At 43.0% G+C, this 21,902-nt stretch overlaps 1 protein-coding gene across 2 annotated transcripts in view; it reads left to right on the top strand.

Moving 5' to 3' along the window:
* Positions 1-20,829, top strand: part of LOC135983973 (uncharacterized) — a 71,790-nt gene extending 50,961 nt beyond the window's left edge. For both annotated transcript variants that reach the window (XM_065598028.1, XM_065598029.1), the window contains exon 2: positions 14,342-20,829. In XM_065598028.1, coding sequence (XP_065454100.1) covers positions 14,691-16,073 — 1,383 coding nt within the window. In that variant the 5' untranslated portion in view covers positions 14,342-14,690 and the 3' untranslated portion in view covers positions 16,074-20,829. The remainder of the gene's footprint in view (positions 1-14,341) is intronic.
* The last annotated feature ends 1,073 nt before the right edge of the window (positions 20,830-21,902 follow it).

Below are 21,902 nucleotides of genomic sequence, written 5' to 3' on the forward strand. Positions count from 1 at the left end.
AATGCCCAAAGAGTACTAGATATTTTGACAAAATCCAGGCATGGAAAAATCTCTCACTCTAAGCTCAAAGCCAAAATGGCCATAGCATTACTTCCTAAATACAGAAGCTCATCAACTTTTATTTAAATTGTTTTTTTTAATCCAGTTCTTCAAAAAGCTTTGGATTAGGCCTGGTTTGTCTTACATTAAGAAAGATTATTTGATCAATTTAGTTTTACACTGAGTAAAAGTATTGCAGGGTTGTTTGCTCCTATGATTTGATTTTTACTTGAAACAGAATTGTTTGCTGTATATCTTAAATTCCCTTAAAGCTGCTTTTTGAAATGTGTGAAGTTGGACTTCTGTTTTGCTCAAAATCTGCTCACCCCAAGGAGAGAAACAGAATTAATTTGTTCTGTTGTGTGCAAATCTTCACCTTGAAGCAGAATTGTTGGTTGCAAGATTAAAAATCTTCTGAAACGGGATTGTCTATTTTTATATCTTTTTGTTCCTTACCCTCTCATAAAGCAATCAAATCCAACTTTCTGAGTCGGTTTAGACATGCTCATTCTACTCCACATTTGGTCTCTGTGTAACCTGCACACTATCACTAGTATGTGTACATGTTGTGTAGACTGTAAAAGGCTACAGCATTTTGTGCAACTCGTTATAAGAAAGACACTGTGCAAGAAGGTAAGAATGGTCCTACTGGTTCAGACCAATAATTATCTAGCACAGTATCCTGTCTTCCAACCGCGGCCAATGCCAGATGGAAATGAACAGAACAGCAATTTGAGTGGTCCAGTCCCAGCTTCTGGCAGTCAGAGGTTTAGGGACACTCAGAGCATGGGATTGCATCCCTGATCTCTTTGCTAATAGTCATTGATTGACCTATCCTCCATCAACCTATCTAATTCTTTTTTGTACCCAGTTATGCTTCTGGCCTTCACAATATCCCCTGGCAATGAGTTCCACAGGTTGACTTTACACTGTGTGAAGAAGTAGTTCCTTATGATGGTTTAAAACCTTCTGCCTATTATTTTCATTAGGTGATCCCTGGTTCCTGTGTTATGTGAAGGGGTAAATAACACTTCCTTATTCACTTTTTCCACACCATTCATGATTTTATAGACTTCTATTGTATTGTATTGAACTTCACCTGAAGCAGTACTGCTTATTGCAGTGGCAAATACTTCTGAACCAGGGTAGAATGTTGCCATTTTTATTCTCCATTTGAGAGGGTCACCAATGTATACCTTCGTTACACACAAGTGTGTTAAATGAATATTAAGATTGCAAAGTCAAGCATTCAGAAGTTAGGGAACTAGACAGTTAAGGTTACCTGTGCAACCTAATTTGTCTCCCATTGTATCTATGCATTATGATAGTCTTTGATTACATGATCCCATTCTATTTTTTCCACAAGACCCCTGCCTGGTTCAGTGCTCACGGTGGATGGTGCTCACTTTATGAGCAGCTATTTAATATTCTGTTTTTCTCCTCATATTTCAATGTGTAGCCTTATGTATTGTACACTACAATTCTTTCCTCATGAGCTTTTCTATGGCAGTCGTCAGTACAGTATCTGACTGCTTCACAAACATTTAATTAAATCTTCTCTGTAAGGTGAGGGATGGCATTATTTCCATTTTACAGATGGGGAACTGAGGTACAGAGATTATGGTTAGGCTGCTGGTGTGCTGAAACCACTGCCTCTCATGCTGACCAGTATTGTCTCACTGTTTCCTTGTACTGCTGTCTGTCTGCATCAGTCCATTGCCTCTTGTCTCATACTTAGATTGTAAGCTCTTTGGGGGCAAGAACCATCTTTTTGTTCTGTGTCAGCACAGTGCCTGGCACCATTGGATTTTTGTCCATGATTGGGGCTCCCAGATGCTATGACCAAAAATATATATATATTAAAAAAAAATCAACCCCCCCCCAACAGTATATCTACTAATTTTGGATGCCCAATTGAGACATGTAGGACCTGACTTTTCAGGGTGCTTAGCATTATATAGCACTGTGTTCAAAGCACACCTCCCCTTGACTTCAGTTGCAGCTCTGAGTGCTCGCCATCTCTGCAAATCAGATCCCAAGGTATCTGTGACACAGAGGCTTGTTTTTGCCAACTGGGAAAGAGTTTACTGTTCTTTCCAGGCAATGCCTGTCTCAGACCTGACAAATTCATGACATCTAATACCTTGCTACCATGGTATGTATCCATAAAGGGCAGCATGTGAGGTCTCTACTGAAAAATTGTAACATATCAATACTCATAATCATTGTGAGATGTATGTATGAGTAACCATACTGAAAATTATGCCTTTATGGCCTTGAAGGGAAAGTGAGTCCTCAAGGAATAATATGTCTCAGTGGTGGCTCAGTGCAGTGGAGGGAGCTGTCACCCCTCCCAGGCTAGCTGATTATGTAATGTATTGCTCAATTGTCCACCTCTTCACCAACGCAGAAAAGTCAATGGAAAACCATCAAAGACAAACTATAAATATTGAAACCACTTGGATGTGATAGTGAAAGGATCACCCTGTCTGTGAATAAAGACAAAAGACTGATTCGGTATATCACAGGTTGGAGAAAGACACTCTGGAACCATTCACTGAGGAGGTACCTTGATGAGCAGGGGTGATTCATGGGTCCTAGATCCTTGGGGCTAGCAAGCGCTGCAAAAGACTGAATTTTGGGGTGAGAATCTACTTTCTGAGATAAGTAACTATTAGTAAGCATAGGCCATAGTTTGCATTTTATGATTTTTGTTTTGTATGCAATCATTGTTTTCTTTACTCTCACTTGTTTCTATTTGAATCTCTATTCTTAAATAATTTTCGTTTTACTATAATTGAATGCAAGTGCTATGTGTGATAGGAGTGGTGGTCTAAGGAAAAATGGGGAAACTGAGGTACACTGTTCCATTGGGAACAGGATCTAGGATTTCTGTGGGTATCCAGTGATTAGGGGTTGGACACCACAGAGGGATACTTTGAGGGGACTTAAGGGCTGCAGTGCTTCTATTGTTGACCTGCATGGCTGGCATAACCCAGAGGAGAGTACTTGAGTGGCTGACCGGTTGTTTGTGTTAGGGAGCTAACACCCATGTGGCAGAGGAAAGAGCCCTTCTGCTGGAGGCAGGTGACAACAAGGTGACTTTCTGCCCTGGGTGCCCTGAGAAAGTGTCACAGTATCAAGTTGGGCACCAGAAAATAAGGAACACATCGTAGTTAGGAAGGCAAGGCTGTATAGTGACCCTAAGTGATAGTACTCCCCAAAGGGATCCAAGACAGACCCTGAAGTCTTGGCAAGTAATAAACAGTTCCTTATTCAAGAAGTGAGGTTACAAAACATTGGAGCTCTGATCAGAGTCAGAATGGGGTAACTTGTCCAACAGATAACTCCAACAAGCTACCAAAAGAGTGCAACTTATATTTACTAGCTATTTGACAATCAACAGTCATTGGTTAATAGGTTCCTTTTGCATGATTCATGGTCAGAGGTGGTCTGCGTTTCCTGTAACCACAGCTTTGCTGCGCTGTCCTCTATTACTGCCAAATTCACAAACTGTGGTTAGCATAACAGTTGCCTTACTCAATTTATGTTGGTGGTGTGCCAAGTGGTTTTGGCACACTGCCTATTCCTGGGATAAGGATGTCCTCCTGCGCATGCATGGACCTGTTAAGATAACCCAGCAAACAGTTTCACTTACAGCCTCTGAGCTGTGGTTACTTCTATGGCCACATCCTGCAGCTGAATTCTTATCAGCCCAATCTATAACCATTAGTGACCACCTTTGAAAAGTTTGATTTAAGTCGCTTGTCTAGGATTACACAAGAACTCTGTGGCAGAGGCAGGGATAGAATCCAAGTCTCCATGGCTATATTCAACTGCATAACCATGAGACCACCCTTTATCTTCCTGTAATCCTCTGCCTCATTCACTACATATCTTCCAATGTCTGCCACTAATGAGGAAGGGGGTCATACAGACAACAGTACCCTTCGGCACACAACCCCAGAGCAGGTCCATCCTGTCAACTGAATGAGAAGGGATCTTGTGGGGGAAAAATAGTATGTGATCATGTAATTTATATTGTATCATAATATATACACACAAGGCAGCCAAACTAAGGTTGCACAAGCTACCTTTTATTTTGGCATTTTCTAACTGTTGAGTGTTTGCAATCTTGATGTTATATAACACAGTTTTTGTGTGTATTTTCTTAGATTTTTAAAAATTTAAAAATCAAATTCCATCATATGTAGAATTAAGATAAAATTATATATAACTCTGATTTTCCAAGTGCCTGAATTGCAGAATCACCACGAAATGTGGACTCTATTGTTTGAAAGCCCTTCAGTAAAGAAGGAAGAAATGCCATGGTTGTGAAAAATTCCTTAACTCTGTCTTCCCTCTGTCCCCCAACCCCAAAACACACACACTTTACTTTCCTGGAAGGTTGATAACCAAACTTCTAATATGGGTCACTTTCCTGTATAGTTTAAGTTATTGGTGTAATATTGAAGGACACAAGTCTTCACTGTGCTATATTCTATACTGGTTAGTGACTTTTGATATTCTCTACCTGTACTGTTACTGAGGGAGAGAGTTGGTCTTCCACTTTTTGCTAGTTTCTTTCTGAAGACAAAACTTTGGCAGCCTCTGGGTGAGTATTATAGGGAAGTGGAATACGGAGCTTCCATATGCCAGTGCACCTACATAAGAAACAAGCTGAATATAGATATGGTACTCCCTTTGCTGAACTTCATACATAACAGGAGACTACATGGCAAGTGTCTGCCCATCAGGTCTGTATAATAAATGCAAAGTCAGGGCCTCAGCTGTGATCAAATGGTAGGATAGAGGTAACCTTATTTATTACTGACCTTACATTAAACAGCTTAAAATGGAAAGACGGGTACCTGTCAGATAGCATGAGCACTGAAGAAGAGAAGCCAAGACAAAAACTAGGAAACTGATGCTGAGGGCTTGTCCACATGGAGACTTCATGCACTAGGTCAAAAATGCATTATGGACCTTTTAATGCATAGTAGCGTTCCTGTGAAAACCATAAACTCCTTTGTCTTCACTAGGATCCTAACTTGTTAAGGACACACCATTTTTTTCCTAGTGAAAACACTGAAGACACAGCCCTTGTGTTTGTACGGTTTGCAATAGGCCTCCAATCATGGTGGGGGCTCAACGTGCTTCCATAATACAAAATAAATGTGCTGGATTGGAAATCCATCAATAACATGAACTGCTTTACAAATCTATCGTTTAATTACCTAAGTCTAGTTATTCTTCTAGTCTTTTCTGATATCCATAAAACTTTCTTTAAAAAGCACTGTTTTTTTTTAAAGACATGTTTTCTGTTTGTTTGTCCTCTGTTCACGTTAACAGTCACATGTCACTACTCCTTGAATGGTGTTAAAATGTCAAGTTGGGTTAGTTAAGAGGCACTGTTAATTTGATTTAATTCATTGTCATTTGATCTAGACTTAATCAAATCTTGCACTGTTCCCTTTTCTTTGCTAACACACCTTCAGTTTTCACACTAGGTCAAATTCTAAATATGTACTCAGTTCTTACTTAGCATGTATTTATGCAATACTTCATTGATATCAGTGGGAATGCTATGTGAGCATGCCCTGAGTAAGGGCTTCAGGATTTGGTCTGCTATTGGAAAATCTGTTAAACTTTCCTCACCTGTATCTTTTTAACTTGTTACTGTCTCTAAGTTGCCTTTTCTGCAGCCCTATTTACAGAAGTTTTATTTATTAGCCAATATAATAAATAGAACCTAGTTTTATGATGTCCCCTCTATCAAGGTAGGCAAGGTAGGCTAGATGAACTCTTAAAGTGTCATGATTCAAAAACTTTGTTGGATTCTCAGCTAAACTGTGAATTTTCCATGCTTCCCCCAAACTATCAAATATCAGGTTGCTACTAAGATCACGGTCCAGCTGAAACATAACTGACTCTCAGTGGACCTTTACAGTCTGCTTTCTAGACTTCAGCTAATAATGAGGCAGCTCTCTTAAGAATGCTAAATGATTTCCTGATAAACTATGAGTAATTACCCCTCAACTCTTTGAGTAGTTTAAAACCCAGTGTAGCATTTAATATCAGAGAACATAACAACAAGGAGTCTGGTGGCACCTTAAAGACTAACAGATTTATTTGGGCATAAGCTTTCGTGAGTAAAAACCTCACTTCTTCGGATGTGAGGTTTTTACTCACGAAAGCTTATGCCCAAATAAATCTGTTAGTCTTTAAGGTGCCACCAGACTCCTTGTTGTTTTTGTGGATACAGACTAACACGGCTACCCCCTGATACTAGAGAACATAACGTTTTCTGGGATCAAATCCTGAACTGGAATTACATCCCTTGCACTAAAATAGCTGCACATTGCTCAAGAAGACTGTTTTTTTTTTTTTTTTTTTTCAGATCAGTGGTCTTTCAGAATCCTTTGCTATTTCTAGTTATCTATGCTACCACTAGGTCATCTAATTTCTCAGGAAGGTAAAGACTTCCACTTCAAGTAATAGCTTGCACTTAAACAGAACTTCTCATCTTCAAAGTGCCTTACAAACATTAACCAACAAGTACACTCATGATGTACAGATTTATATTTCAATTAGCCTTGATTTCACTCACCCGTTTCTTTGGTTTTGTATTTTTGGGGCCAATAAAAATATGGTTAAGCTCAAATTTTATTTATCTGTAGGCCTCCCCCCCCCCCCAACTTGAGGCTTAGACACTATTCTCTGGTGGATATTTAGACATCCTCTGTGATCTCAACTTCATACAAACCTCGCATATTTTGTGCTTACCTTTCTCCATTCAGACTTTCACAGACACTCAGGCATTCCACTTGTGAATCAAATTATTTGCCTTTTGAGGTGTTGAGAAGAATGTTCTCCACACTCCCCCTCCCCAACCCTCTCTGACTTGGACAATGTAAATGTAGCATAAAATGGTGTACTAGCCAGGGTCTACAATATCTAGACAGAGTCATTAGGGGCCTGAAGTCAGAGTCAGAGTTGGATGCTCCAGGGACACACATTGGGTTGTGAGTGTAATGTGCAATAAGGTAAATTTCAATATAAAATGATGGTTGAGGGTCAGGTTTTTAATTGGCATACCTCAAGAGAGCTGAGAATTCCTGTTTCCCCGCCCCTATGTTTAGCATTCTGCAAAGGCTTCTTGGTGTTTTGATAAGGAGTAGATCTACAACATTTTAATATCAGGCCTAATGCTCTTACAGTATATTTTACAGTAGTGGTAACCTGGTAACTTTAGCTGTGTGTTTTCTTATTTGTTTGGTGACTGCATTTGATTTTTTTAAATGTAATTCTGAAATAAAAAAAATTAAAATATCGTACCCAAGACTATTTCTTTTGAGATTCAAGAAAGAACTCATGAAAATGCCTGGTTTGTTATGATATATCAGTAAGATTTCTAATGAATCATTTATCAAATACTACTGATTTATTTCTAGTACTCACTTCAGACCAAAAAATAGCCACCGTGAATCTTATAAGCAAGGGGGGAAAATGTATTCTTTCACACTGTAGGACAACATTGTATGAACACAGTCGTGTTGTGTTTCCAACTTAGTCTTTTCCTTTTCTTCTCCGGAGGATTCAGTGTACTGCCATTTTCAGATTCCTCTCTGTAACAAGCTGTCTGTGTCTGAAAAACCCACCCTGTTATCAGGTGGTGATCCTGTTGGAAAATGTAAGATGTGTCTTCCTTCATTGTCACAGGTGGTTTGTTGATTCACTTGGGAGGTGGGATTGGCTGTTTAGGGAACAAGAGAGGACCAAGTATTGGACTGAGCAATTTTTATTTAAAATCCTTTCCCCAGCCTTCTTTTGTTTCACTTTGAAATCATTCTGAACACAAAACAAACCCCAGGGAAGGGTTAAATTCTGAAAGATTGTAACTTATGGTGACTCTGTTTTGAGCAAGGATACTTCTTTCAGTCCTTTAAATGAAATCTGTCTTCCCCTTGCTTATGTTCAGATGGGCACTCTGCCCAGAATTTTACTGCTTTCATACTACTTTGACTTACTGTTATCTAGCTAATATAACAGTTCTATACATTGCTTTTACAGTTTTGACCCTACAGTACAAGTTAAGGGGAGAAAAAATCTATAGTAATAGTATAACATTATTAGTTTCTTATATTTGTCAAATATGCGCTATGAACAGGGCCGGCTCCAGGCACCAGCCCACCAAGCTTGTGCTTGGGGCGGCACCTGGAGGGGGGCGGCGTGGTGCTCCGGCTCCGGCCGCCGGGGAGACCGGGGCCACGGCCGGGGCTCGCCGCCCTCCCCCCGGTGCTCTGGCCGCCGGGGACAGCGGAGCCCCGACCGGGGCTCGCCGCCCTCCCTCTGGCGCTCTGGCCGCCGGGGAGAGCGGAGCCCCGGCCGGGGCTCGCCGCCCTCCCCTGCCGCACTGGGGGTGGTGGTGGCCAGAGGCTTTTTTGCCTGGGGTGGCAAAAAAGCCAGAGCCGGCCCTGGCTATGAACAACTAAAGCTGTAATGCCTGTGCTTAGAGATAGAGTTCTCTGCCACAAGATCTTGTGAAGGGGTTTACAACACTTATAATTTTCTTGGGTGGGTTTTGGAACCTGACATACAGACTCGTCCCGTCACACCCACATTTTCATGTGGATTGGCACAATTTGTCTCAGCTGTTGGCTGCCCTGCAAAACCTGAGGGTTAAAATGATCTGGGATGAGCAAGCGATGTAAAATGCCCCACATTTGAATACACACCAAACCCCAACATTGTGTAAAAGTTGCATAGGTACAAATAGACATTTGGGTGCCCAGAAAAGGGTTTGAATTGCAGTGGTGTAGCCAGACAATATTTTCAAATGCTCCCTGGGTGCTGGAGCTGTTGTGGAATCTTAGGTCAGACTAAGCATGACTCAGGTAGGCAAAGGTTCTTAAATAGTCACCATTCATCATGTGTCCTATAGCCTGAGTCCCCCTCCAATACATACCAAGCAAGTACATGCAGAGCCATGGCAATAGCCACAGAGGGCAGCATCTTAATCCACAATTTTGCTTAACTAGGCATATTCCCTTACAAGAAGGTAAAAACTGCAGGTAAATGGTTGAGGCTTTAATGCACGTATTTTATCAAAGCTGTGGCTGAGGGGTGTCGAATAATAAACAGGGCCCATTGGAGGTGCAGGGGTTTATGCAACATACCAACTCACTCTTTTATGCCTTTTGTAGGGGGGGGGTAAGAGTTGGCAGGCAGTACAGACCACAGTGGTGCTTAGTGTGCTGCTACTTACAATATCCAGCATAGATAAAGAATGGGGAGATGTGGTGGTGATTCCAGTCGCAGACTGCAGTTACTGCCATTGTCAGATGTGACATTCATCTGCCTGCTGTCTGTCTCACTCTGGAAGGGAGTTTCCAAGGAAAATCATCTCATTTAGTAGCTCAGTTTTTATCAAAACAAGCAGATAAGGTACATAGAGAGAATTAATGAAAGGAAATAGAGCTGCATATCATCCATCTGAAATTGGTAGTTTTGTTAGAATCGGAGACAAAGTGAGCAGAAACCTATAGAAGATAGTAAGATCTAAGGACTGAATCCTGGGGGGACTCTGTAGAGGAGAGGCCACTAGCATGAGAGCCATTGCATAGACAGGAAGGAAACAAAGACTCCACATCATTGTGAATACAAATACTGTCATGATTACATTTTTTTTTATTATTAAAATGCTCAGCCTTAAGGTGGCTACTTTTTTTTTTTTTGCTGATGAGCAAATACTTTTTATGATGCCACATAAAAGTGGGATTATTCATGTCTATCACAGTAATTTTGCTATCTCTTGCTTCATCTACTGCATCAAGGTTGCCAGTTTGTTTTAAAGTCTAAGTATTCAAGCTAAACTTGCAAGCTTAACGGAGAGTCTAATTTACCCTGCAGCACCTTGATTGGAGGTGGTGATATATGATAAGGAAAGACCCCAGCATGATCATCAGATTCCTGGGTGAAGTTTGCAGGGCTGGAAATTAGGGAAAAAATCTTTTTCATTAATAAACTGAGAACATTTCATATGGAATCTATTCAGTCAATGAATACAAGGCCTGACTATTCCAGGTTTACAATCACTCTTCAGAGTAGAACTATATTTTAAACAAAACCAAATCAAGATACAATTTTTTAAACTAACAGTCTTTCTTGTGAATTTTCAACATTGATTTTTATGAGAGAAGTTGTATTGGACTTCAGTATCCAAACACACTTTCATCTGCAGTGCCAATGTAACTGAGCAGATCAGCAGAATTATATTGCTAAATGTGCACTTTGAAATCAATACAACAGAAAAGGTTTTTGGTTAGCATAATAATGATTTTTCAGATTTTTTTAAAATGCCTATTTGATGTACCATTACAGTTTAGTAATAATTTGACCTACACAAGTGTTGGTCAATTGGAGTTTGTATAATGGTGCTATAAAAATTACTCAATTATTGTAAATGAGGAATAAACTATATATAGCACTTAAAAAAAATAACGTTTTTCTTAATTCCCTGATACTCAGCATGCACAAATAGTGTTCCAATAGTTTCACTCTTGCAGCTTTAATTTAATATATTTTATATATAATATAATACAATATATTTTAATATATTAACAACCCTTTGATCTTTGAAATTTTTGGGATTGACTATATTGAAAAATGGCTTATCAGCTCTTTTTTGCATGAATGAAAACCAATAGAGCATATTTACAAAAGAATAATTCTTGTGGTTCTAATCACTTCTGCATGAGTGTGCAAATTTTAGTTTATCATGTATGTCTTTGTTATGAACACATTCTTGCTGAGTTGAGAAACTCAAGAACACGGGCACATTAATTACAACTTATTTTTCAGAATGGATAGAGGTAATGTATACTTAGTGTATTGAGCATGGCACAAATAAATACAGAGTTATTGAAATTAGAGATGACAAAGACCCCTTAGGTCATCTCAGCCCCTGCAAGAGGTTATTTCCTACTCTATTAATGAAGAATACTTTGTATTCTTCAAACTGGTGTATGAATATGAACCCGTAATTGTTTTCTAGTGTCTGTCAGGTCTGGAATGTAGGCAGCTAGGCTTATGGTGTGTGTGGGGTATTTTTCCACACCAACTGGGGTTCAAACCCCAAGGTAAGGAACTAAAAGTCAGATACCAGGAAATAAAGCTTTCAAGACCGGAAACAAGGGCTGGTAACACTGGGTGAGCAGTCCTAAGGAGGGTGGAGCTCAGTTGAGTAGTGAACTTCCTGTTCCTTCCTGTAGTTTATGTAGGGGAAGTGGGCAATCAGGAATTCCAGTGTTCCACCAATAGGGGCCCAACGGTGGAGATCCCTGTCTGAGCTGGACTTGAAGGAATCCCAGTTCCAGCTGATGCCAGCAAGCTGTTGGATAGACGGTTGGAGTGGGATGACACCCTTGGACCTGAGTTCAAGAATTGTGGGTCATGACAGTGTCTTGTCCAGTCAATTTTAAGTATTGCATGCAGTGTTGTTGTAGCTGTATTGATCCCAGAATATTACCTCACTCACTTGTCTCTCTAATTTTAAATGTTGTCCCGTATTCTGTAAACACATGGGGCCAGATCTTCAGCTGGTGAAAATCAGAATACATCAATGGGCTTAGTGGAACTTTGCTGAATTATACCACATGGGAATTAGGCCATGTTGTCTGCTGCTGCTGGAAAGCAAAGAGCTTTCAAGCTTTCATGAGACTCAGTACAAGTTATGTATTTCAGTTGTCTAAATGAAGATTTATTAGTTAAACAGTCCCAGGAGATTAGTCTCTATATTTATGCTGGCATCTGGGATTGGTATTTAGCATATTTAAATAATATTGTATATACAATGTCAGATTCTGCCACACTCATTCATGCTGAGTAGTACCTTAATTTGTGAGTAGACCTGTTAAAATATAACAGGCCATTCTTAAGGTAAGAAATCAATAGGACTACTTGTCAATTAAGGTGCTACTCAACATGAGAAAAGGTGCTGGAATCTGTCCCTTAATTACTATTGTACATGCTATACATAGGTTTTGGGATGTACAAACAATATTATTGTGGAGAATGAGTGCTAGTAATCTTTTTCATGTATTTCTTTTGACAATCTCATCTTCCCAGTTTTTTGCCAAAGGCAAGTATTGTGCTGTTATATCCATTGACAACCTCCATTACTCTCAAAGATTCTTGCAAGGAGGAAAAGAAAAATATTTAACAACTTATTTTAGCCAATAACGAAGCTGCATTTCTAGTTAATAAGTTGGTGCAGGTGGCCTGTTTTCCTCTCCATCTAGCAGTGTAATGCATCATGAAGGAATTTAATGGAACTGAGACAAGACAGTACCTGCCATCTTTAAAAATATCAGATCTAAATATAGCCTCTAATATAGTAATTAGGGCAGAAAAATTTAAATAAAGGATCTGAGTTCTGTGGGAAAATGATGGTCTCACAAGAATCCTTACCCTTTTTTCTTTTGTTTTCTTTACCTTCCCTCCTCCTTTAGCTACATCAGTCTGTCCATTCTTTGGTTTCATCTGCCTAATTAAAATGGCAAGCTCCTCAGGTGCAGGGAACTTCTCATTTTTAACATGTCTGTGCATCTGAGACTAAAGAAAATGAATCTAGTTAGTTTAAGAAAGAAAAGTTTCAGAGGTGACTTGATCAGTCTACAAGTACTTTCCTAGGGAACAGATTTCTGATAGTAGAGAGCTCTTTAATTTAGAAGATAAAGGCATAACAAGATCCAATGTCTGGAAGTCGAAGCTAGACAAATTGAGACTAAAAATAAGATGCTGTGTTTTAATAGTGAATGTTCTTAACCATCACAACAATTTACCTAGGGATGTGGTGGATTCTCTGTCACTTGAAGTCTTTAAATCAAGACTGGCTGTCTTTCTACAGATAAGCTGTAGCTCCACCAGAAGTTATAGGCTTAATACAGGAATCACTGAGTGAAGATTTTATGGTGTGTTATACAGGTAATCAGACTAGATGATTTGACCTTTAAATCTACAAATCTATCAGCCATCGTAGTTTAAGTAGCAGCAGGTCAGGATGAATGAGTTTTTATAAAATGTTAAATCTTGAAGTCATGTGGCTATGATATCATTGGATGGATGCAGAGTATGAATTTAAATTTATTTTTGTCATATTTGTGTAAGACAATTGCATGTGTGGGTAGGGTGACTAGATAGCAACTGTGGAAAAAATGGGACGGGGGTGGGAGGTAATAGGCACCTATATAAGAAAAAGTCCCAAAAAACAGAACTGTTCCTTTAAAAACAGGACGTCTGGTCACCCTATGTGTGGGTGATCCAATATTTTGGGAACACTGTTTCCCTGAAGCATCAGACAGTGTTCCTATATAAAATATATATAGTTCTCTGCATTTAGTGTTCTCTAAGTCTCTCTCTCATCCCCATGGTCACTGACACAAAGCAAAAGTGAATGTGGGCAGTCATATTGGCAAAGTATAAGGGCAGATACTTGTCTGGCTTATAATTGCCTGTGTAACAATGCTCTGCTTTGGAGTTTTGAGAACTCTACCCCTATGCTTGTCAAGCAGTGTTCTATCCCATATAAAATACACCACTTTCAGTGTGAATGCTGGAATGTGTGAGCCGAAACTTTGCTTTCTAGGTTAAATTCTCCCCCTGATCCAAGGGTCCACACAAGCACTAAGTAAGTCCCATTTAAGACTTCAAAACAGGTCTTAAGTGGTGCATAAGCCTCTGCTTATGGTGTGAACTGGGCCCTGTATGAAAAAAACTGGTTTGCTTGAATGTGTTGGGGTTACTAGGCCTGCCTGAGCCAGAGTTCTTCCATGTTTAAATTCTGTCCTTCCATGTTTAACTCTAATCGACCTTAACAACAAAGGACAGGAATTGGAATGTGTAAATAGCCAGTTAGCAATTACGACCTTGTTCATACCAGGTACCAAACAATAATGATGAGGTTTGCATGTTTCTAGCTGGGGAAGGGGTAATAAACTAAGGGTAAACAGGACCAAATAACTGTTTAGGGAGAAGTTACTAACAAGCTACATTTATAACCCTAGAATGATTTAGTTGCTTAAATGTATAAACATGCCTTCGGTAGAGAGGGGAGGGGAAGTAGAGGGGGGGGGGGGGTAGAGAGGGGGAGGGGGGGGCTTAGTTGTAAAGTGTGTAAAGAAGAGAGAAACTGTTTTTGCTGGTGTGCTTGATTTGAGACTTGCCTGTCTCCTTGCACCACTTTGAGATCTCAAATAAACTTTGATTGTTTCTCCACCCCGGTATGTTTATTGGCATGAAGCACTCCGGGCAACGAACCCCACTGTTGCTGTCCTCGGGCCCCTGTGCCAGCAACAGTCTTGGCGTCCCTGGGTGGGCTCGAGGCTGAAATTTAGCCTTGCCCGGATCCCTCCTGGCGGCCGACGGATTGCGGCGACGAACGACGCCCAGCGCGCACCGGTGACTTCATCGGGGGCCTCGGCGGAGACGTGATTTGGTCGACCCCGGAGGGCACAACGGTGCAACGTGCTTGATTAGTGGAGAAACAGCTGTGGGCGACGGTGCAGAACCGGACCCTTGGATAAGGTAGGAACAGTCCAGTGGGGACTTTACCTGTTTTGACCTGGGGACGCCCAGTGTCTCCCTAGAGTATGGGGCAGGGACAGAGTACTGCAGGCAGGGCAAGGTGTACGCCCTTAGAATGCATTCTGGTGAACTGGAAAGTGTTTGGATCGGATCCGTTGATTAAAAGTAAATTAAAAAGATTCTGTACAGTAGACTGGTGTCAATATCAGCTAGAGGACCAGGAAAGGTGGCCACCGGAGGGATCACTTAATTCTAATACGATCCTTCAATTGCTTTTGTTTTGTCAGCGTACGGGTAAATGGAATGAACATATGTATGTACAGTTGTTTATGTTGTTAAGAGAGAGATCAGATCTTTTGCAAAAGTGTAATTTGACTCCGACAGGTTCGGTAGTAACTATTGTTAGTCCTCAGAACCCTCCCCCGGTTGTAATGGCAGAGTCGGTGTCCCCTTCAGCTCCAACACCCCCACCGTATAAAGATAGGGTGCCTCAGGTCCCAGAGATTGCCCCCTCGGTGGGATTCTATCCATTGATTACTGAGACTCGGATAGCCCGTCCTGGAACAGACAATCGCCCAGCCACTACAATGCAGGTTTATACCCATGTGCCTTTTAACCCAGTGGACCTAGCAGCTTTTAAGGCACAGGCAGGGGAATTCTCTACGAATCCAAGCAAGTTTATCTCGGTCTTTGAAGGGTGTCTGGCTAGCCATAAGCCTGACTGGGATGACTGTAATGTCCTTATGCGGACCCTGCTGTCTGAGGTGGAGCGTAATCAGGTTGTGTCTAAGGCACGAGAGGAGGCACAGCTTAGACATGAGGCAAACGCAGCAAACATTCCTGTTGCTGCAGTTCGGGTCCCTACAGCAGACCCTCGGTGGAATCCCAACGTGCTGGCAGATCTCACCTGTCTTACTGTATACAAGGAGCTCCTATTACATGGTCTCCGACACTCAACTGTCCGACATAACAATTGGGCTAAGCCGTATGAGCTAGTACAGGAGCCAAAAGAGAGTCCGGTTGCTTTTCTGCAGCGTATTCGGGATACCATCAGGCAAACTACTAATGCAAACCCCGATGATCAGGCTACTGAGGCAATTATAAAGGGTATCGTTACCAGCCATGCCGCCCCTGATATTAAAAGGAAACTGCAGAAAAAGGAGGATTTGATGGGCATGACAATGGCACAGATTTTGGAAACTGCAAACAGGGCTTACAGCCTTAGGGAGGGAGAAAAGGAAAAGAGGCAAGTGAAAATGATGGTTGCAGCAGTACAGGCTGGTGGCAGGGGAAGATTTCAGGAAGGTGGAAGGGGCCGGGGAATGAGAGGACATGGGCATGGTGCCCTGGCTCACAGGAAAGGCGTCTGGGTTGCAACCAGTGTGCCATATGCCGAAAGGAGGGACATTGGAAAAATGAGTGCCCCGAAAGGGAAGGTACCCCTATGATGGCAGCGGAGGATCAAGAATAGGGGTGTCAGGGGAGATGGACTATCCTGCCCCCGGAACCCCGAGTAAAAATGCGGGTGGGAGATTCAGACATAGACTTTTTAATAGGCCTTGGCTACACTTACCCGCTAGTTCGGCGGCTGGCAATCGAACTTCTGGGTTCGACTTATCGCGTCTAGTCTGGACGCGATAAGTCGAACCCGGAAGTGCTCGCCGTCGACTGCGGTACTCCAGCTCGGCGAGAGGAGTACTGCGGAGTCGACGGGGGAGCCTGCCTGCCGAGTGTGGACCAAGGTAAGTTCGAACTAAGGTACTTCGAACTTCAGCTACGTTATTCACGTAGCTGAAGTTGCGTACCTTAGTTCGAATTAGGGGGGTAGTGTAGACCTGGCCATAGACTCTGGAGCCGCACGAACTGCTGTAAACCAACCCCTTCAGCTGCCTGTGGCAGATTCCCTCACTGTGGTGGGAGCCACAGGGAAAGGAACTAAGTGCCCAATATATGCTCCAGTGGAATGTGCTTTGGGAAACAGAACTCTATTTCACAAACTGGTTTACCTCCCCGATTGTCCAACGCCACTATTAGGACGGGATCTGCTTTGTCGCTTAGGTGCCACCCTGCATTTCACTCAAGATGAAATAAGCCTCACCTTACCTCCAGAGAATGCCTGGATAATGACACTTGCAATTGAGCCCTCAGCCATGCAAGCCCCAGAGTGGAGTCAGTGGGAGAAGCGGGTTTTTCCTCTGGTATGGGCATCAGGGATCCCAGGAAAGGCAGCCCATCATACTCCTATTTACTGTTCAGCTCTTGCCAGGAAAAGGTCCAGTGCGAATTAAGCAGTATCCAATCAAAAGGGAAGCCAGAGAGAGATTGCAGGAAACTATAGACCAGTTCCTAAAGTGCGGGGTACTTCGAGAATGCCAGTCAGCTTGGAACACTCCTATCTTGCCTGTACAAAAGCCCAATGGCACATACCGGCTGGTCCAGGACCTGAGAGCAGTTAATGAGCGGGTTAAGACTCTACACCTCCTTGTTCCAAATCCGTATACACTGTTGGCCTCTATAGGGGGGCAGTACATCCATTTTTCAGTCCTGGATTTAAAGGATGCTTTCTTCACGATTCCGGTTGACTTCTAGTCTCAGGAGATTTTCTCCTTCGAATGGGAGGATGGAAGGAGGGTTAGAAAACAGCTTTGGTGGACAGTGCTGGCTCAGGGATTTAAAAATCCCCCCACCCTTTTCAGCCAGGCCCTGGCTAGAGACTTGGAGGAGTGGGACAACGAGGACAAAGTCCTCCTCCTGCAATATGTGGATGACTTGTTAATTGCTGCAGTGGGTCTAACCTCTTGCCTTAAAGCCACTGTGAGCCTCCTGAACTTTGTTGGACTTCGAGGATATCGAGTAGCACAGAGTAAGGCTCAGATTGCCCTTCCAGAAGTTCACTACTTACGATTTTATATAAGGCAGGGGGAACGTCAGCTGTCAAACGAAAGAAAGGAAGCTATCTGTCAAATTCCTGTCCCAAGCAATCGTAAACGGCTCAGGGCATTTCTGGGTATGGCAGGCTTCTGTAGGATATGGATCCCAGGGTTTGGACTGTGGGCTAAACCCTTGTATGAATGTGTTAAGGGAGCAGATCATGACCCCTTTTACTGGTCCTCAGAAGCCGACAAGGCATTTAAGGTTTTAAAAAGGAAACTGATGGAAGCTCCAGCCCTCGGTCTGCCAGACCTCTCTAAGCCATTCCAACTGTATGTCCATGAAAGGAAAGGAGTGGCCCTGGGAGTGCTTACTCAGTTATTAGGCACCTGGAAACGTCCCGTGGCATATTTCTCTAAACAACTGGATCAAGTTGCTAAGGGATGGCCGGCATGTTTGCGAGCGGTCGCAGCAACTGCTCTAATGCTTGGGGAAGCTGAGAAATTGACACTGGGAGGAGCTGTGCAAGTGTATACTCCCCACATGGTTCAAGCCCTGCTGGATACTAAAGGTGGTCTCTGGCTTACACAGGCTCGAGTTGCTCGGTATCAGGCAAAGCTTGTAGAAAATCCTGAAGTTACCTTACAGACCTGTCCCTCCCTTAATCCAGCTACCCTGTTACCGGAGACAGAGGAGCAGGAACATGACTGTTTGGAGGTCATAGATGCCCAATATTCTAGCCGCCCAGACTTAAAAGATCAACCCCTCCCGAATGCTGATTATGAGTGGTATACTGACGGCAGTAGTACAGTTGTAAATGGGTAAAGGAGGGCTGGCTATGCTATTGTATCTCCATGAAACTGTGGAAGCAGAGGGTTTACCTGCTGGGACATCAGCCCAGCTGGCTAAATTGGTAGCCTTAACTCGTGCACTTGAACTGTCAAAAGGGAAAAGAGTTAACATTTTTACTGATTCCAGATATGCCTTTGGAGTGTTACATGCCCATGCTGGTCTATGGAAGCAACGAGGAATGTTGACAGCGCAAAGCTCTCCTGTCAAACATGGACCCCAGATTCTCCGGCTTTTAGATGCGGTACAGCTCCCCACAGTAGTAGCAGTGGTACATTGCAAGGCTCATCAAAAGGGAGATCAAGATGTGGCCAGAGGTAATGCTAGGGCGGATAGGGAAGCTAGGCGAGCTGCTACCCTGGAACCACTAGAAGCTGAAGATGCCCATATGCATGCCCTCATCCCATCAGTGGGTGAGCTCCCGACTCCTCAGTACTCTGGCAAAGAAAGGGATCTGGCCGACAGACTCGGTCTCCAGGAAAAAGGGGGGTGGTTCCACTCCCTGGAAGGAAAGATCCTACTACCAAAGCGCCTAATTCGGTCAGTGCTGCAGAAACTACATCAAACCACTCATGCAGGGAGAGAGGCTCTCTCTCAGCTAATGGGTAAATATTTTTTAACCTCTGGACTTAGGCCTCTGGCCTCCCAGGTACAGGCTGAATGTTTAGTTTGCCAAAAGAACAACCCTCGACTGGGAGTGTCAGTACTGCCAGCCACTCTGGAGCCTACCCCAGGCCCGGGACTGGTGTGGCAAATAGATTTTACTGAGTTTCCCCGGACCCAAGGATTCTGATACCTCCTCGTCTTGGTAGATCGATTCAGCGGATGGCCTGAAGCCTTCCCATGCCATAATAACACTGCCAAAACAGTGGTTCTTAAATTTGTCAAAGAGATCATTCCTCGCTTTGGACTCCCCCAGTGGATGGAATCTGACAACAGAACACACTTCACATCCCAAGTCGTTCAAAAGATATTGGATGCCCTACAGATCCCCTGGAAGCTTCACACGCCATGGCGACCACAGGCCAGTGGGGTAGTAGAGCGTACGAATCAGACACTTAAAGCGGCACCTCTCAAAGGTTTGCCAAGAGGCTTCCCTTAAGTGGCCTGATGCTTTGCCCCTTGTTCTGCTCCGCATTCGCGCTCTCCCTAAGGGCAGGTTAGGGCTCAGTCCCTTTGAGATTATGTTTGGAAGGGCATGGCCTATGAATGGTACACCGGTTCTGGCAGGGGAGTGGGAAATGGGGTGTGGCTTCTTATCTCAGTACATGTGCTCTCTGTCTGCTGTTCTCTGTTCTCTCCACAGGTATACCAAAGATTTGCAACCTCTCCCGCTGGATGCCCCGATCCACTCCTTGCAGCCAGGCGATTCTGTACTCGTCCGGACCTGGAAGGACGAGCCTCTCCTAGAGAAGTGGAAGGGACCCTACACCGTCCTGCTTGTCTCCCACACAGCAGCAAAGGTTGAGGGACACAAAAACTGGATTCATCACTCTCGTCTGAAAGCAGTGCCTGCTTCTGAATGGTGGACCGTCCAGCCTGCAGAGAAGACTGCCAGCGACAATTTGGGACTTAAGCTGTTATTCAGACGACAGTAGTGTCTGCTGGGAATGCCCTGTGATCTCTTTGGACAGTCACAGCGCACTCCCCGTGAGACCTCTGAGCGTTGGTTGTGTTTGTTTTCACAGGACCGGCCTAACCTGGTGGCCTGGTCCCTTTTGTTTTTAATCTGCTTGCTATTGGTAATTGTTATTTTGTGGGTATTTGGGGAATTGTGATTGTTAGGCCTAGGGTCACCTGCCCAATATGAGTTCAGATCCAGGGTCTGCCACAGTGGTGCTCTTTGCCATAGGGACACTCCTCTTGTTAATTCCCGTTTTCTCCCCCCAGGCACATGCGGGATGGAAAGGAATCCCTACTAACTTAGAGACAAACACATATGAGTCCCTGAATGTTTGCTTTGCCCAAGAGTTTAACCTCTCCAACTGCTGGGTATGCTCCCAAATCCCACACCATGCTGCAGGGTTACCCTGGAGGGTGATTCCCCAGAAATCCCAGCATACTCTCTCATTGAGAACCCCAGCTCCATGGCACTCAATCGTATCTTGTCTACAGAATATGAGAAAACTCAGCCAAAAGCTTGTTGAGTATTCTCAAAGGAGGGAACAGTTGGGGTTACTAGGCCTGCCTGAGCCAGAGTTCTTCCATGTTTAAACTCTGTCCTTCCATGTTTAACTCTAATTGACCTTAACAACCAAGGACAGGAATTGGAATGTGTAAATAGCCAGTTAGCAATTACGACCTTGTTCATACCAGGTACCAAACAATAATGATGAGGTTTGCATGTTTCTAGCTGGGGAAGGGGTAATAAACTAAGAGTAAACAGGACCAAATAACTGTTTAGGGAGAAGTTACTAACAAGCTAGATTTATAACCCTAGAATGATTTAGTTGCTTAAATGTATAAACATGCCTTTGGTAGAGAGGGGAGGGGGAGTAGAGAGGGGGGTGGTAGAGAGGGGGAGAAAGGGGGGGGCTTAGTTGTAAAGTGTATAAAGAAGAGAGAAACTGTTTTTGCTGGTGTGCTTGATTTGAGACTTGCCTGTCTCCTTGCACCACTTTGAGATCTCAAATAAACTTTGATTGTTTCTCCACCCCGGTATGTTTATTGGCGTGAAGCACTCCGGGCAACGAACCCCACTGTTGCTGTCCTCGGGCCCCTGTGCCGGCAACAAATGTTTATGGAAAGCAAGCTCAAAAGGGCATTAGTTTGGCCTCAGTGAACACTCTGAGAATATTCTGTCACTGTTCACCTAGGTCTATTCAAGCATGCAGAATTCCGTGGAACATACTTTGCAGGTATTTTTGTGAGGCCAAGAAGAAAACATGAAATAGCTGAGAACTGAATCTATAATGAATATAATATAAAATATATATATTTCTACATTTATATAGTCAATAAACAATTCATGATGCAAATATGGAAATAACATTTTTAGGGCTCAGTCCTTGCAGTCCTTTTATGTGTATACATCTCCCACTGAAGTCCAGGAGAAATTTGTATGTGAAGACTATGGGACTGTGTTCTTACATTTTATTGTGACTTAGTAACCCTCCATGTATTGTAACCCTAATTCTCATTTAAGGTGTGCACACAACCTTCATTCTCCCCTTGCAAACCTCTACTACAACTTGTAATTAGAAATGTGAGAATGTCAAAAGGTTCACAGTTAATAATAATTCCTAGCTCTTATACAGTGCTTTTCACCAGAAGATCTCAAAGTGCTTTACAAAGGAAGTCAGTGTTGTCCCCATCTTACAGATGGGGAAACCAAGGTACGTACAGAGCAGTGAAGTGACTTGCTCAAGCTTACACAGGAGGCCTGTGGCAAAGCCAAGAATAGGACCTGGTTCTCCTGAGTCCTACCATAGTGTCCTAGCCATTAGTCCACTCTGCCTCTCAGTGTAGGTATGGTTTACGTAGTCACCCAAAAGTCCTGGATAACTATGAATCTGGGGGCTCCCCATTCCACTTCCCTTTAGCTCATCTTACAAGTG

The sequence above is a fragment of the Chrysemys picta genome, chromosome 5 (genome assembly GCF_011386835.1).
Source record: "Chrysemys picta bellii isolate R12L10 chromosome 5, ASM1138683v2, whole genome shotgun sequence".
NCBI classification, from domain to species: Eukaryota; Metazoa; Chordata; order Testudines; family Emydidae; genus Chrysemys; species Chrysemys picta.